This window comes from Xenopus laevis, chromosome 9_10L (genome assembly GCF_017654675.1).
Source record: "Xenopus laevis strain J_2021 chromosome 9_10L, Xenopus_laevis_v10.1, whole genome shotgun sequence".
NCBI classification, from domain to species: domain Eukaryota; kingdom Metazoa; phylum Chordata; class Amphibia; order Anura; family Pipidae; genus Xenopus; species Xenopus laevis.
The window spans coordinates 121,213,321-121,227,370 of NC_054387.1; the positions used below are offsets into that span (position 1 = coordinate 121,213,321).

The following is a 14,050-nucleotide window of genomic DNA, read 5'->3' on the forward strand; positions in this document are numbered from 1 at the left end:
GATGGTGTCTATAGTAACAGTGGATAATAGTCTCTGGGAAGGGAGTGTGACTGTGGGATAGCAGGTATAGTAGGGAGAGATGGTGCCTATAGTAACAGTGGATAATAGTCTCTGGGAAGGGAGTGTGACTGTGGGATAGCAGGTATAGTAGGGAGAGATGGTGCCTATAGTAACAGTGGATAATAGTCTCTGGGAAGGGAGTGTGACTGTGGGATAGCAGGTATAGTAGGGAGAGATGGTGCCTATAGTAACAGTGGGATAATAGTCTCTGGGAAGGGAGTGTGACTGTGGGATAGCACGTATAGTAGAGAGAGATGGTGCCTATAGTAACAGTGGGATAATAGTCTCTGGGAAGGGAGTGTGACTGTGGGATAGCAGGTATAGTAGGGAGAGATGGTGTCTATAGTAACAGTGAGATAATAGTCTCTGGGGAGGGAGTGTGACTGTGGGATAGCAGGTATAGTAGGGAGAGATGGTGCCTATAGTAACAGTGGGATAATAGTCTCTGGGAAGGGAGTGTGACTGTGGGATAGCAGGTATAGTAGGGAGAGATGGTGCCTATAGTAACAGTGGGATAATAGTCTCTGGGAAGGGAGTGTGACTGTGGGATAGCAGGTATAGTAGGGAGAGATGGTGACTACAACAATTCTGATTTTATATATAAAGCAACCTTCACACGGTGGGGCTCATTTACAAACACTGGGCAAATTTGCACCAGGGCAGTAACCTATGGCAACCAAATGTTTGCTTTCATTGTTGCACCTGCAGCTGGCTGAAAAATGCAGGTTACTGGTTAATATGGGTCACTGCCCAGGTGCAAATTAGCCCACTGTTTATAAATAAGCCCCATTATGTTTGGGCAGGACTAAGAGCTGAAACTTGTCTCATATGCACATAAGGACAGTCTGTACAGGTGAGTGTACATCTTTATCCAGAAAGCAATCCCAGGAACTAAGTTCCATTTTTAAAATGAAAACTTAAAAACACAGAACCAAAGAATCCCACAGCAGGTCCCGTTTGACAGTGCGGAGACTTCCCGAAAGGCAGTGAAAACACAAGACATTGCATTTATTATTTTTGATACAATGTATTTTTGACTAATGAAGAAGGTTGCAAATATTTTATTTTGTTAATAAACATGATACAATAGATAAATATATATATATAAATTCTTGACAGTGTCATAAAATATCAATATAAACAGTATCAGTTTAATATGTGATCATTCATTCATTTAAGTGATTTTGCAGTAAAGGTAACTTTGTGCTTCGTACTGTAACATATGAAAACATTTTTACATGAGAAGCTTGACATTTTATAGTGCAAAATGTATGTCATTTTCAGCAGCAAATTGTACGTTTTACCCACAATAACCGAAAAGGTACAACTAAGATGCACTCCCTGCACAAATGATAGGGTTTGTTTAAAGGGGTTGTTCTCCTTTAAATTAACTTTAAGTATGATGTAGAGAGAGATATTCTGAGACAATCTACAATTGTCTTTCGTTGTTTATTATTTGTGGTTTTATTATTTATCTTTTTATTCAGCAGTTCTCCAGTTTGCAGTTTCAGCAATCTGGTTGCAAATTCCCCTAGCAACCATGCATTGATTTGAATAAGAGACTGGAATATGAATAGGAGAGGCCTGAATAGAACAAAGAGTAATAAAAAGTAGCAAGAACAATACATGTGTAGCCTTACAGAGCATTAATATTTTTGAGATTTGGCCAGTGACCCCTATTTGAAAGCTGGAAAGAAGAAAAGGCAGACTGTTTAGAATTAGCCATTCTATAACATACTAAGGGGCCGATTCACTAAATTCAAGTGAAGGATTCGAAGTAAAAAACCTTCGAATTTCAAAGTATTTTTTGGGCTACTTCGACCATCGAATGGGCTACTTTGACCTTCGACTACGACTTCGAATCGAAGGATTCGAAGTAAAAATCGTTCGACTATTCGACCATTCGATAGTCGAAGTACTGTCTCTTTAAAAAAAACTTCGACCCCCTACTTCGGCAGCTAAAAGCTACCGAAGTCAATGTTAGCCTATGGGGAAGGTCCCCATAGGCTTGCCTAAATTTTTTTGATCGAAGGATAATCCTTCGATCGTTGGATTAAAATCCTTCGAAACATTCGATTCGAAGGATTTAATCGTTCGATCGAAGGAATAATCCTTCGATCGTTCGATCGAACTATCTGCGCTAAATCCTTCGACTCCGATATTCAAAGTCGAAGGATTTCAATTCCTAATCGAATATCGAGGGTTAATTAACCCTCGATATTCGACCCATAGTGAATCAGCCCCTAAAAGTTAACTTAACAGTGATCCACCCCTTTAGGGCAGAGACATGTGGTCAGATTCGGGGAGATTAGTTGCCCATTAGTCACCCGAGACAAATCTTCTCTTCTTCGCGGCGACTAATCTCCCCAAACTGCTTTCCCGCTGGCTAGAATGCAAATCGCCAGCGCACTCGGATCGATTTGTTTCCGAAGTTGGCTCACGAGGAAGCTTTGGGCAACTTCGAAAAAAGAAGCGTTCCGAGTGCAACCCCGCCGGCTATTTACTTTCTAGCCAGCGGGAAAGTAGTTTGGGGAGATTAGTCGCCCGAAGAAGAGGATATTTGACGCAGGGTGACTAATCTCCCCGAATCCTGCCCTTAAAAGTTGAAATCTTGAGTTAGCTGGAACAGTACCCTGAATCCCTGGTGATCAACCTGATATTTCATTTCTGTCCAGTTACCTAGTGGAATTGTAAAAAACATAACCATAACCTGAATGATTGTTTTTCAGAATAATGATTACGGTTGCATAAATATTTTTGTAATCAACATGATATAATAGGCGTTTCACATCTGGGCAGTGTCATAAAAACACGGCTTACTGTAAACATCGTGTATAGCTATACATAATAATATGCACATATAGAGGGTTCAGTCTTCAGAGATTGCATGTCTATAGCAACATATTCTTGTTTCTTCATAAAGTAGAAGATGATAAATGGTTGTACATACGACAATGACCATTTTGTTTTAGTGCAAATTGTACATAAGCAGCAAATTATGCTTTATCCACAATAGCGAATAATCTTAGTGGTATGGCCTCATTGGGATTTGATGTGAGTTTAAATAACACCCACATGATGGTTGTCAAGAGCTAAAATTGTTTACGGTTGTCGTGCGTTGAGGAATGACTCCCCGACACATTTCATTCAACAGGAATGGATTTCAGCATTTTGCTCTCACCTTGTTTATGTTGTACACCCCAAGAGGACATCAAAAGTCTAGAAACTAATTGTTCAGTGGTTTAGTCTACTTTGCAGTACTTGAAGATAATAAATCAAAACTCAAAGAAAATACAGTACGTGGTTAATAAGTTGTGTTGCTTACACTTAAATATACCATATTGGTTTTTAGTAGTTACATCATTTTGTTCATCGGCTGCATGTGTCTGATTGCTCATAAATACATAAGGTGCAAATTCAGATAGTGATCTGGACAGACATGAGATCACAAGTTCAGTTTGATCTCAATCAGTTCTTTGGGCCCGAAAGGAGAATGGGAAATTGTCATTTGTTGCTACTTGCCCCATGCAAACAGAGAAAGCATCTTAGATGGGTTTACATGCAGGATAGGCATTGTGGGAGATAATCACAGGACTATTGATTCCCACTAGAAACAAAGGAAGCATCTCAAATGGGTTTAGAATCTGAATGTGCGTCGTAGGAGCTGGACACAGGTTTTCGGTTAAAGCAATGAGTCCAAAGAGAGGAGAATGGCAAACAGTGTACAAAGCGCAAGGATGAAACTGGGATACTTTGTGGAATGTCCTCCTGAGCCTGGTGGTGGTCGTGTTGATCCTAGAAGATAGAGATGAATGCAGTTTAAAATAATATCTTCAACCAGTTATATTGTGTTAAAAATTTAATTGTTTATTACCAATTGCCTGGGTTTTTCTTGTGGAGTGTGTCGTGGGAATTCAGTTACCAGTTAGAACCTCAAACAAAGAGATCTCTGGGTTTTTGTAGACTTGTAAAAAGGGAGATAGCGGTGGGAGAGCATAGAGATATCACTCCACAGCACAGAAAACTGCTCTTACAGCCAAGTGGTTTGTCATTGTTTCTAGCTTATCAGTCCTACTCACTGGACACCTTTGGGCTCATTTATAAAGGCCTTTTTCAGAGCAGTATGTGCAGCTGACTCATTTGTCCTTTGTGTTCTATCAATGTTATAGTGATATACTGATGCATCAATAGTAACACATCATTGTGTATTCTATTGTATCCTAAATGAAATAGGTTTCAACGATAACATATTTGTGTCAAATAAAGAAGACGTAACTATGCAGAGTGGGTTCGGGGCCCTGGCTGCACTCAGGCAGCATTTTGGATGCCACTCCCCTCATGTTTACATTTCGGAGCTTTGCCAATGGTCGAGAGGAGCATCTTCACTAAATTTCGCAGATTTAGAAAACTGGAATTTTGGCATCTAAAGGTTACAAAAGAGAGGCCTCTTGCTGCTCCTGGTAACTTGTGGGGTGCTATCACCCAAGGCAAGATTCTCACCTTGGCCCATGGTAGCAGTGCCCCTGGAACTATATTAAAATTAGCTGGAAAGTTGACAGATTTTTATACAGCAGAATTGGAGGAGAACATTTGGGGGAATAGCTATGAAGCTGGTATGTCTTATGTTTATTGTGTAGGGCTCGTTGGCTCAGCTCATTTTCCTGAATCATGGAAAATTAGTTGCAATGTGTTAGACACTATCTCAGCCGTGAAGCACAGGGAAATAAAACGTTCTAAAATGCACAGCCATATATGTGCCACCATTCTCTGATCTTGTTCAAACAGTTACAACAGTCTCGTAATTCCACTTACCTAGATTAACAACAATGAAGCCTTGAGGTGTGGTTTCCTTGACTCCAGCCAAAATGTTGAGCCCTAAAGAGTTGACCTCTGTTTGTGTGTGCACTGATGCCCAGAGCTTTACAATGTTACTACTGGATATGGACCTTAAATCTGGCAAATTCACTCCTATGAGGCCTTTTATAGTCTTTGCGCTTAATATCTGAATCAGAACAAGAAGAAGCATATTGAATGAAACTGATTGGGACAGAACCACCACTACGTTGAAATTTGTATTTGAGCCAGCACAAATACAGCCATGGCTGAGATCTAGTGAAGGTAGTCACATTTGATTCAAGAGAGGCATAAAGGGTCTAAGTGGGCTGGAGACCTGGATTCAGTCAAGGTCAAGATGACGGATAAAATTGTGTATATTAGAATAATAGAGACAGGAACATGAAGGAACATGCTGAGACAGATTTAGTTTAAGAGAGACAGAAACTGAGCTTATAAGTTAAACGTAAAGCATGAAGGTGACATTAGAGCACCAAAAGGACACCATATAAACAACAGACACTTTTTGACCACCCTTTTAAGTGTCCTGATTAGTAGTACATTACCTTTACTTCATTGGGATCCAGTTGCTGAAATATGCCAATGTCCATTTCAGGACTGCCATTTGCAAACTGGATCAGATCAGAAGATCTTGCTCCACCTGCAGGAGAAGACGCAAAGAAATGGCTTACACGACTTATACCTACACTTCCCTCGAATCTATGCACATCTGGGCTTGTATGGTCATGTTACAATTACCGACAACAAAGCTTTGTATTGAAGCCCCTAAGAAAAATAGTTTACGAATCCACATTGGACCAAAACAGAAGAAGTTTGTAAACTAACTAAAGATGTCAAATTGTATGTTCATGAACTTCAAAATGGTTCCTCGTTTGATGCTTTGGAGGGTGGCATCAAGTGAATCCTTGAAGGAGCAAATCTACAAAGTAAGCTGACAATTAACGGATCATATGTATTTTAAGGGGAACTAATGAATCCAAAGAATAAGTCAACTGCTTAAAGACATGTGACATAAACTAATCCTATAACACCATCATTTTAACACCATCCATTGCAGTAAAGCTTGGTTGATAGTATAAGGATGCAGTGCTGACCAATAGCCCTTTTAACATTGGGGGTGGATAATGAAACGTTCTGTCAAAGACATGAGACTGGCCCATAGATTTAATTAGTAATATAATAGTTTTCTTGTATTATAGTATAACAATGTGTCTGGCATGCCAAAGATTTCTTGTGACTATGTATTTGGAAACCCACCTATAACATTCTTCAGGAGCTGGTAGAAGGCATTTTGAGATCTAGCAGATGATTGGTAGGCGGATTTCATTTTGCTAAACAGAACGTTTTTCATACTTTGTGAACATGTGGTTGTGTCTGGTAACTTGGTGCTCTTTCTGAAATAATGGCAGAAAATAATATATTAATTGCAGAACTGTTAATGTGCCTTCATATAGGCAACTTCATGGTAAGATGGACAACACACAAAATATGTTGGCGGTTATAACTCAACAATGGCTAGGCTTATTAACTGAAAGGCAGATATACCTGATATCATCAAGCTGGAGGTTTTCAACTTGGCTTTCATTTAGGGCACAGAGATAAGGAGACAGAATGGTGAGGGTAGTACCATCTAAAGTAGCACTTGGTGTTTGTAGGTATCGATCAACCATAGCCTTAATCTGAATATGGAAAAAAAAACAAAATAGGAAAAATCTTAAAACCTTATTTGGGATGTGTTACACTAGTGATATGTTACACCAGTGAGCAACATGTTGCTCACCAACCCCTTGGATGTTGCTCCCAGTGGTCTCAAAGCTGGTGCTTATTTTTGAATTTCTGGCTTGGAGGCAAGTGTTGGTTACATAAAAACCAGGTCTATTACCAAACATAGCCTCCTGTAGGCTGCCGGTCCACACAGAGACTACCAAATATCAAATCACAGCCCATATTGGCACCAGAAAGAACATCTTCATGCTTGTGTTGCTCCCCAACAGTTGAATGTGGCTCCCGGCTAGAAAAGGTTGGGGGCCTCTGTGTTATACAGTGCTTGACTTTCAGCTTGGAAGGTAATGAGAAGAATCTTGGTTCCACTGACACATAGACAACAAAAACATGCAGCGGTTGTCTACCAACATGATTTCTGCTTTGATGTGAATACAATGTGCAATAGAAACAACAACACTATGGAGAGCATCGCTAAAGACTGAATGTGCCCTACAGCATAATAAAAAGCCTTATAAATGCAACTCCTCCATCAATTCCCATGCAATCGCTAATGGACTAGGCAAGCAATATGCAGAGCAACATCTTACTGGCGATGCCCCACGGTACTGTCTCAGAAATCTGCAGGGAATGCTGCTAGGGCAGTAAAACATATTTAACACATTTCCATCTTTGTGAAGCACATTATCTTACCTTCACATCATTGCTCTGCCAGGATGCCTTTTGTAACAGAGCTGCTAATGTGTCCACCCGAGTGATGTTCCATTTGGCAATCTCATTTGTGCTGTAGGCCATGGCAATGTTACCCAACTGGAGAAAGTATTGCTCTGGTATGCCTCCTCCATACAGCTGTTGGAAAAGGAGGTATAAGTTAACCTACTTCTAAAATCAGCACAGGCTGCAATAGGGGGCTATAGAGTAGCATCATGCTACTCTAAAATGGTGCTTCTGCAATTTAGAACAATTTAGTTATTAACATTAATAATAAGGCCTATGATACAGTAAAAGCCTCACCGTATCCAGTTTTCCCTTTAAAATGATAAGTTGGTCTTCAGCAAACTCCAACTCTCCGAGGGTCTCTAGATTTTCATTCAACACGTCGTTGCCCAGACAACTTTCTAGTTCTGCCGCACTGTAGCTGATGACCACCAGATCTCTCTGCTTTGATATTATGTCAGTTGTGAGAGGAGTGGTGCAGTCTGAAATGCAGAGATTTCCAATTTAATGTTCTTCAGTTCTACATTATTAGGAGCAATCGTGGAAGTAATAACGGCATCTTAAGCTTCAGCAGTTAGTTAAGTAAAACATTAAATACACCTGAGACTTCTACCCTCTGCATTTCTTCCCTTTACAGTTGTCTGAAGCATTGCCTATGGTTTGTGCACAGACTGTGTCACAATCCCCAATTTCTCCTAGGGTTGCCACCTGTCCGGTCTTGATCATACTGCCTGTATGGTTTTCCAAGTTAGGAAAACCGGGAAGGATTGTTCTAGACTGACGTGGTGATGGGCACTTCATAGCTCCAAACCATGACATCAAAGGTTCTTCCCCACAATGTCACAGGTCTGGTGATATCACAGGCCCACCACCTTCCTGGATTGTGCAGCCTGAAAAGGTGGCAACCCTAATTTCTCCTGACTGTTCAAATGTATATTTCCAACTAAGACTCTGGGACAAGTTTATTGGCCTCTGGCATGTAAAGCTGCATGAGGACAAATATAAATTGCAGATTTGGCACCTCACTGATTGAGCATCTTAATGGGCCGTGTATATGGCAGCTAGGCCCCAGTATCTCCTTAGACGAGGACTTCATGGAACTGGTTATGTGGGCATCTCATGATGGTTTGCATTGGCCCTCATTATGATCTAACTAGACAAGCCCAGCATGTAGGCCCATCCTTACACTTGTTAGGAAGGTCTCTTCTCCCAGTATTAAAGTATAGGGTTTAAATGCATGTATTATAATTTAATACACTCATTCAAGCTGGCTTTAATAATACTTTATGTTTAAAAAAAAAAAAAAATATCAACACTTACTTATTTTAGCTTGACGAGCCACCCTGGATATCTTCAGCTGGGACAGTACAAGTTTAAACAAGTTCTTATCCAAGGCTTTCAGCTTAGTCAGGTATGCAGGGAAAAACCTTATTTTTATGGCCTGAAATAAAATGACACTGATGAGCTGAACAAATGCAAATCCACAATGTAGAACATTTCCTGCCTTCTAGGTGGTATCTGATTATAAATAAATGCCTGAGTGTATAATACACCATGGATAGGTGGATTTCTGTCTTTTCCCTTTCCCTTACCTACAGTATAATAGTAAATGGATCATAAAGTATAAACACATTACCCTTTGAAGGAAAACTAAAACCTGTTCTTGTTGTTTTTATTTGTGATGCAGAGCAGTATATTTGTGAACCTCTCTCTCTGTGTGTCACGATCGCCGCCCGGAGCAGGTCCTGGAGCTCCGGGCGGCGTGTCCTCCCCTGCCGGCGTCGCTCCCAAAATGGCGGCGCCCATGGCCGCCACGTGGGTAGCGGCGCCGGCGCGATGACGTCAGCGCGCCGACGTCGGCGCAAGGACGCCAATGATGTCACTATGGCGCCAAATTTGAAAATAAAAACGCTACCTAGACGCCAGAATGGCGCCCAAGTATAGGAATCATTTCCTGTGTGTATCCTGGGTTCCCTGTGAGCTTCTATAGCTAAATCTAGTTCCTGATTGTTATTCTGACCCTTTGCCTGGACTTTGGACTTTGTTGTTATCTGCCTGCCCGTGAACTCTTGCCTGGATCCTGACTACCCCTTTGATTAACCCTTTGGACACCGCGACCTTGCACCCTCAAGAGGGCTTCCTCCTCGATCCTGACTACCTCCCTGGAGGGACCTCCCGGCTCCCTGACACTGTATTACACAGTTATGCTCAGTGGGAACTTATTTATCCCCTATTCATCAAAGTTACTATGGCTGTGATGTATTTTGGCCAGTTTCACAATTCACCTAAGACACACTGGTTGGCCCAGTGGCAGTTCTATTATATATAAGTGGATCTGTCACCCAGACATAAAAAAAAGTATAATAAAAGTCCTTTTCAAATTAAACATGAAATCCAAATTTTGTTTTCTGTTAAAGCATTCATAGCTGTTGTAAACTCATTTAAAAATCTCAGCTGTCAATCAAATATTACATGCCCCTCCTCTATGCCATAGGCATAGAGGCGGGCAGGCAATTACTTTCACTTTCCATTCAGCACTTCCTTGATGTCTCTGCTCTCCCTACATTCCCCCAGTTCTCTTAACCATTTAATTGTGTAGCCAGGACATGGGGATGGACATCAGGTCCCCCATTTTGGTGCACAAACAAGATTCTGAGATGATTCAAGGCTTGTCTTAATAACAGTGTCCATAAAATGGCTCCTGCCTGCTTGCTGTAATTATGAATTCCCAGACTGAAGGAAACAAAAGTCAAACAATTTATACAGTGTAATTAAAGTTTATTTTGCTTGACTGATTTGATAAAATAGGATTTGGAATATTTATTTGGGGTGACGTGTCCCATTTAAATCCATCTACATAATCAAATTGTAAAATGCTAGATAGTTCCATGTGCTGAAAGATTATTAGACCTTCTCATAGACTGATCCCTTGTTAAACAACAAGCAGTTTATTCAGTATAAGAACACTAACAGAATTCTAAAACCCTACCTCACAATGTGTGCAAGCATGACTTTAAATAAGCATAGCAACTGTCAATTACTCTATTACATTTTTATTATCACCTTTGGGATTTTCTGGAGGGTGCTGGCTGTCAGAGTGCTGGAAAGGTTTCCCATCTCATTCATTGTTGCCACTGTCCACTGACTGGCAGATCTGTTAAAAAAACATTTTACATTAGGTACAAAAAAGTATGGTGGGTAGGCTGATATTTGGGTTAGTGCACTGTTAAATGAAGATTATATAGTGTTGGCAGGAGGTTAACCCTGGAAATAGCTTGTTTTCAAAAATACAACACCAGTCATGGTTATGTAGGACTCATGTGGCACAGGTCCCTTGAGCCATTTTAAGATTTTAATAGCCTGCATGAGGTTTGAGGGGTTTTTTTTGAGGGTTTTTGCCCGAAAACTCGATCAATTTGAGCGATTCAAGTTTTTTTTCCCTCTGAAAACTCTATCAATTCTTGTGTTTTTGGGTTTTGCAACTCGAAATCGCAGAATCTAGTTTTTCCCATTCAAGTCTTTTCTTAAATAAGCAACCATTTGGGTTGTGAGTTTGTTCAAGGTATAAAAACTCTAACATTCGACCTTTGATAAATAACCCCCTTAGAGTTTGTTCAGCAACTCTCCATCATGGAATTTCAGCAGTTATCTGGGTGCTAGGCTCCAGTTTTCCCAAGCAGCGGTTTAAATGAGAGACCAAAATATCAATAGGAGAGGCCTGAATAAAAGGAGAACTAATAAAAAGTAACAATAACAATACAATTGTAGCCTCAAAGAGCAATGTTTTTTTTGCTGCTGGGTTCAGTGACCCCCATCTGAAAACTTGGAAAGACGTAGAAGAAGAAGAAGAAGACAAATAATTCAAAAAACAATTATTAAAAATAAAGACTGCTAACAATAGGACATTGTATAACATACCAACAGTTAACGTAAAGGTCTAAGAAACGCTTTAGGTGTCCGCTACTGTATTGCAAAAGAATCTGAACTTGTAGGCTGTCCAGTGGCAGACTGGGTGCTAAGGCCAGAATACCTGTGACTCTTAATCACTTTTCCTTGCACATTATCATCTACCCGTCCCTCCATTTCTTCCCTTAGAAGAAATGGGGAATGGCTTTGGTATATGCATACAAGGCAAATTGTTGGGTGAACAAGACACAAGAGGGTCTACTAACTCCTGGGTCCACTGGGTGTTTTTCTGGTATCCCAAGAAGCCACACAAGCAAGAAAAAATTCCTTGGGGTTGCCAAATAAGGTCTGTGATAGGCTAATTAGTAGCCCCATGTGGACTGCTAGCATGTAGGAGGCCCTGTTGGAGTAAACCTGAGTCTTCATGCATCCAACACTTGAATGTAAGCAAGGAATTTTAAAATAAGCACTTTTTTAGGATCCACTAGGAGAAACATCAATGAGAGGGCAGAGCAAAATGTTGCTCACGAGCCGTGGTTGGGGACCTTTGCCTTAACGTGTCCAACATGGCCACTACTGTTGGAAGTATCAGCCTACTGGCATGTCCATTGGGGATCATTCAGTTGAAGAAGCTGGAAAATCCCAATGTCCCCTCTGCCAGTGGAACCCACTGTAATCCTATCATTGGCCCAAAGGCAGAGGGATTGGATAATCATTTGTTTGTACCTACTTCAGAATTATTATTATTTTTATTGTAAAAAGAGCCACATTGTCCCTTATAATTCTTATTATCTGTACAGGTTTATAAATGGTGGAAGTGTAATAAAGAGTTGAAGGCAATGGAGATTTGAGAAAATGGACAGCTGCCATTTGTATTTGTATGTCAAGGGTAAGACATCCCTGAAGTCTGTTATAAGTCCTTGGGTCTATCCCCTATACTGTTTATTGGGAACATGGTATGAATTGTGCCTACTTTATAGAAACTATTGGTATTGGTTGGCTGGTCTGCCCATGATATGCAGATTAGATATTTGTCCTTTTAATGCATCATTTGTCCAATAATGGATACTTTCCTCTGCAGAGCTGACAAGCTATTATTATTAACAGGTATTTATAGAGTTCCAACACATTGCGCAGCGCTGATATATGCATAATAAATATATAGATCATCTCAGAGTGCTTACCCATATTTTCTAAGAATTTGACTTTCAATGGCCGCTGCTTGTGCAGTGCTGAAGGTGGGGCAGGATTGCAGTGTTGTTAATATATATGGGTCGGAATCATTGATTTCTTTAGCTGAGAGTCCACACGATAGAGCACCCAAAACTTGTAGATTTTCCAGTGTAAGAGATGTTCCACTGATACCCTAAGCAACAAAAGAATCTAATCATATATATATATGTACCATCACACACAGTACAAATATGTATTTATTTTTTAACCAATCACGTAAATAGTCTCTTTTGCATTTAGGATTACGGATATTTCAAAAGGGTTGGAACAAGGGTTATGTACGGTAGAGCACTGGGGCCAGCAAAAAAAAAAAATTATGAGATGAGATTGAGATTTAAAAGTCATAATTATGAGATTTAAAGTCATAATTATGAGATTAAAAGTCATAATTTTGACTTTTTAAAGTCATAATTATGAGAATAAAAGTCATAATTATGAGATTAAAAGTCATAATTTCGACTTTTTAAAGTCATAATTATGAGTTTAAAAGTCATAATTATGAGATTAAAAATCATAATTTCGACTTTTAAAAGTCATAATTCACCATAATTTTTTTTTTTTGCTGGCCCCAGTGCTCTTCCGTAGTTATGGCACTTTTTTACATTGATATCCATCATACTTTAAATTATCATAGCCTTCATTTCCTAGATATTTAAGACTTGATGAGATGCAGGTTTACAATCAGGGGTCACGTTCACATTTATAGAGAGGGGAGCCATGTAAGCAGGAAGATATTCCCAAGGGTTGCCAAATAAGTGCCAAGATTGACTGTTTGTCTCATGAAAACTAACAGGCTGGAGCAGCCTACGATTGGCCGTAGATTTGTATTTTTTGTGTATTTCAACAGGATAAATTCCTGCTGTACTTATGGCACATCAAAAGTAAACACCTGATTGGGATGGGCCTTTGGGAGCAACATGATATGAGAAGACATCTCATATATAAGACAAGGTAGGAAGTTGTAGGGCAGGCTACATAAACAAAACAAAAGTTAACTTTCCTTCTGTAATTGGATCATTCCAGTTGTGTTCTGCAACTTTAAAGGAATTGTTCAGTGTAAAAATAAAAACTTGGTAAATAGATAGTCTGTGCAAAATAAAACATGTTTCTAATATAGTTAGTTAGCCAAAAATGTAATGTATAAAGGCTGGAGTGATTTGATGTATAACAAGTCAGTCAGGACACTACTTCCAGCTTTTCAGCTCTCTTGGTTTACACAGACTGGTTACCCTGGTTACCAGGCAGTAACCAATCAGAGACTTGAGGGGGGCCCACATGGGTCATATCTGTTGCGTTTGAATCTGAGCTGAATGCTGAGGATCAATTACAAACTCACTGAACAGAAATGTCCCATGTGGCCCCCCTTCAAGTCGCTGACTAACTCAGAGTTATAGAGCTGAAAAGCAGGAAGTTGGATTCTGGCCGTTTTATTAGACATCTGTTCACTCCAGCCTTTATATATTACATTTTTGCCTAACTAACTATATTAGAAACATTTTTTATTTTGCACAGCCTATCTATTTACCCAGTTTTTATTTTCACACTGAACTATTCCTTT

General features: G+C 39.9%; 1 protein-coding gene across 4 annotated transcripts in view; it reads right to left on the reverse strand.

Moving 5' to 3' along the window:
• Positions 1 to 2,409: 2,409 nt before the first annotated feature.
• LOC121398041 overlaps positions 2,410 to 14,050 on the reverse strand; it is a 34,044-nt gene continuing 22,403 nt past the window's right edge. For all 4 annotated transcript variants that reach the window (XM_041576528.1, XM_041576529.1, XM_041576530.1 and 1 more), the window contains 10 exons: positions 12,444 to 12,625; positions 10,417 to 10,507; positions 8,674 to 8,794; positions 7,651 to 7,835; positions 7,330 to 7,485; positions 6,460 to 6,593; positions 6,172 to 6,308; positions 5,460 to 5,554; positions 4,873 to 5,062; positions 2,410 to 3,855 (listed from right to left, as the gene is read on the reverse strand). In XM_041576528.1, coding sequence (XP_041432462.1) covers positions 3,743 to 3,855; positions 4,873 to 5,062; positions 5,460 to 5,554; positions 6,172 to 6,308; positions 6,460 to 6,593; positions 7,330 to 7,485; positions 7,651 to 7,835; positions 8,674 to 8,794; positions 10,417 to 10,507; positions 12,444 to 12,625 — 1,404 coding nt within the window. In that variant the 3' untranslated portion in view covers positions 2,410 to 3,742. The remainder of the gene's footprint in view (positions 3,856 to 4,872; positions 5,063 to 5,459; positions 5,555 to 6,171; positions 6,309 to 6,459; positions 6,594 to 7,329; positions 7,486 to 7,650; positions 7,836 to 8,673; positions 8,795 to 10,416; positions 10,508 to 12,443; positions 12,626 to 14,050) is intronic.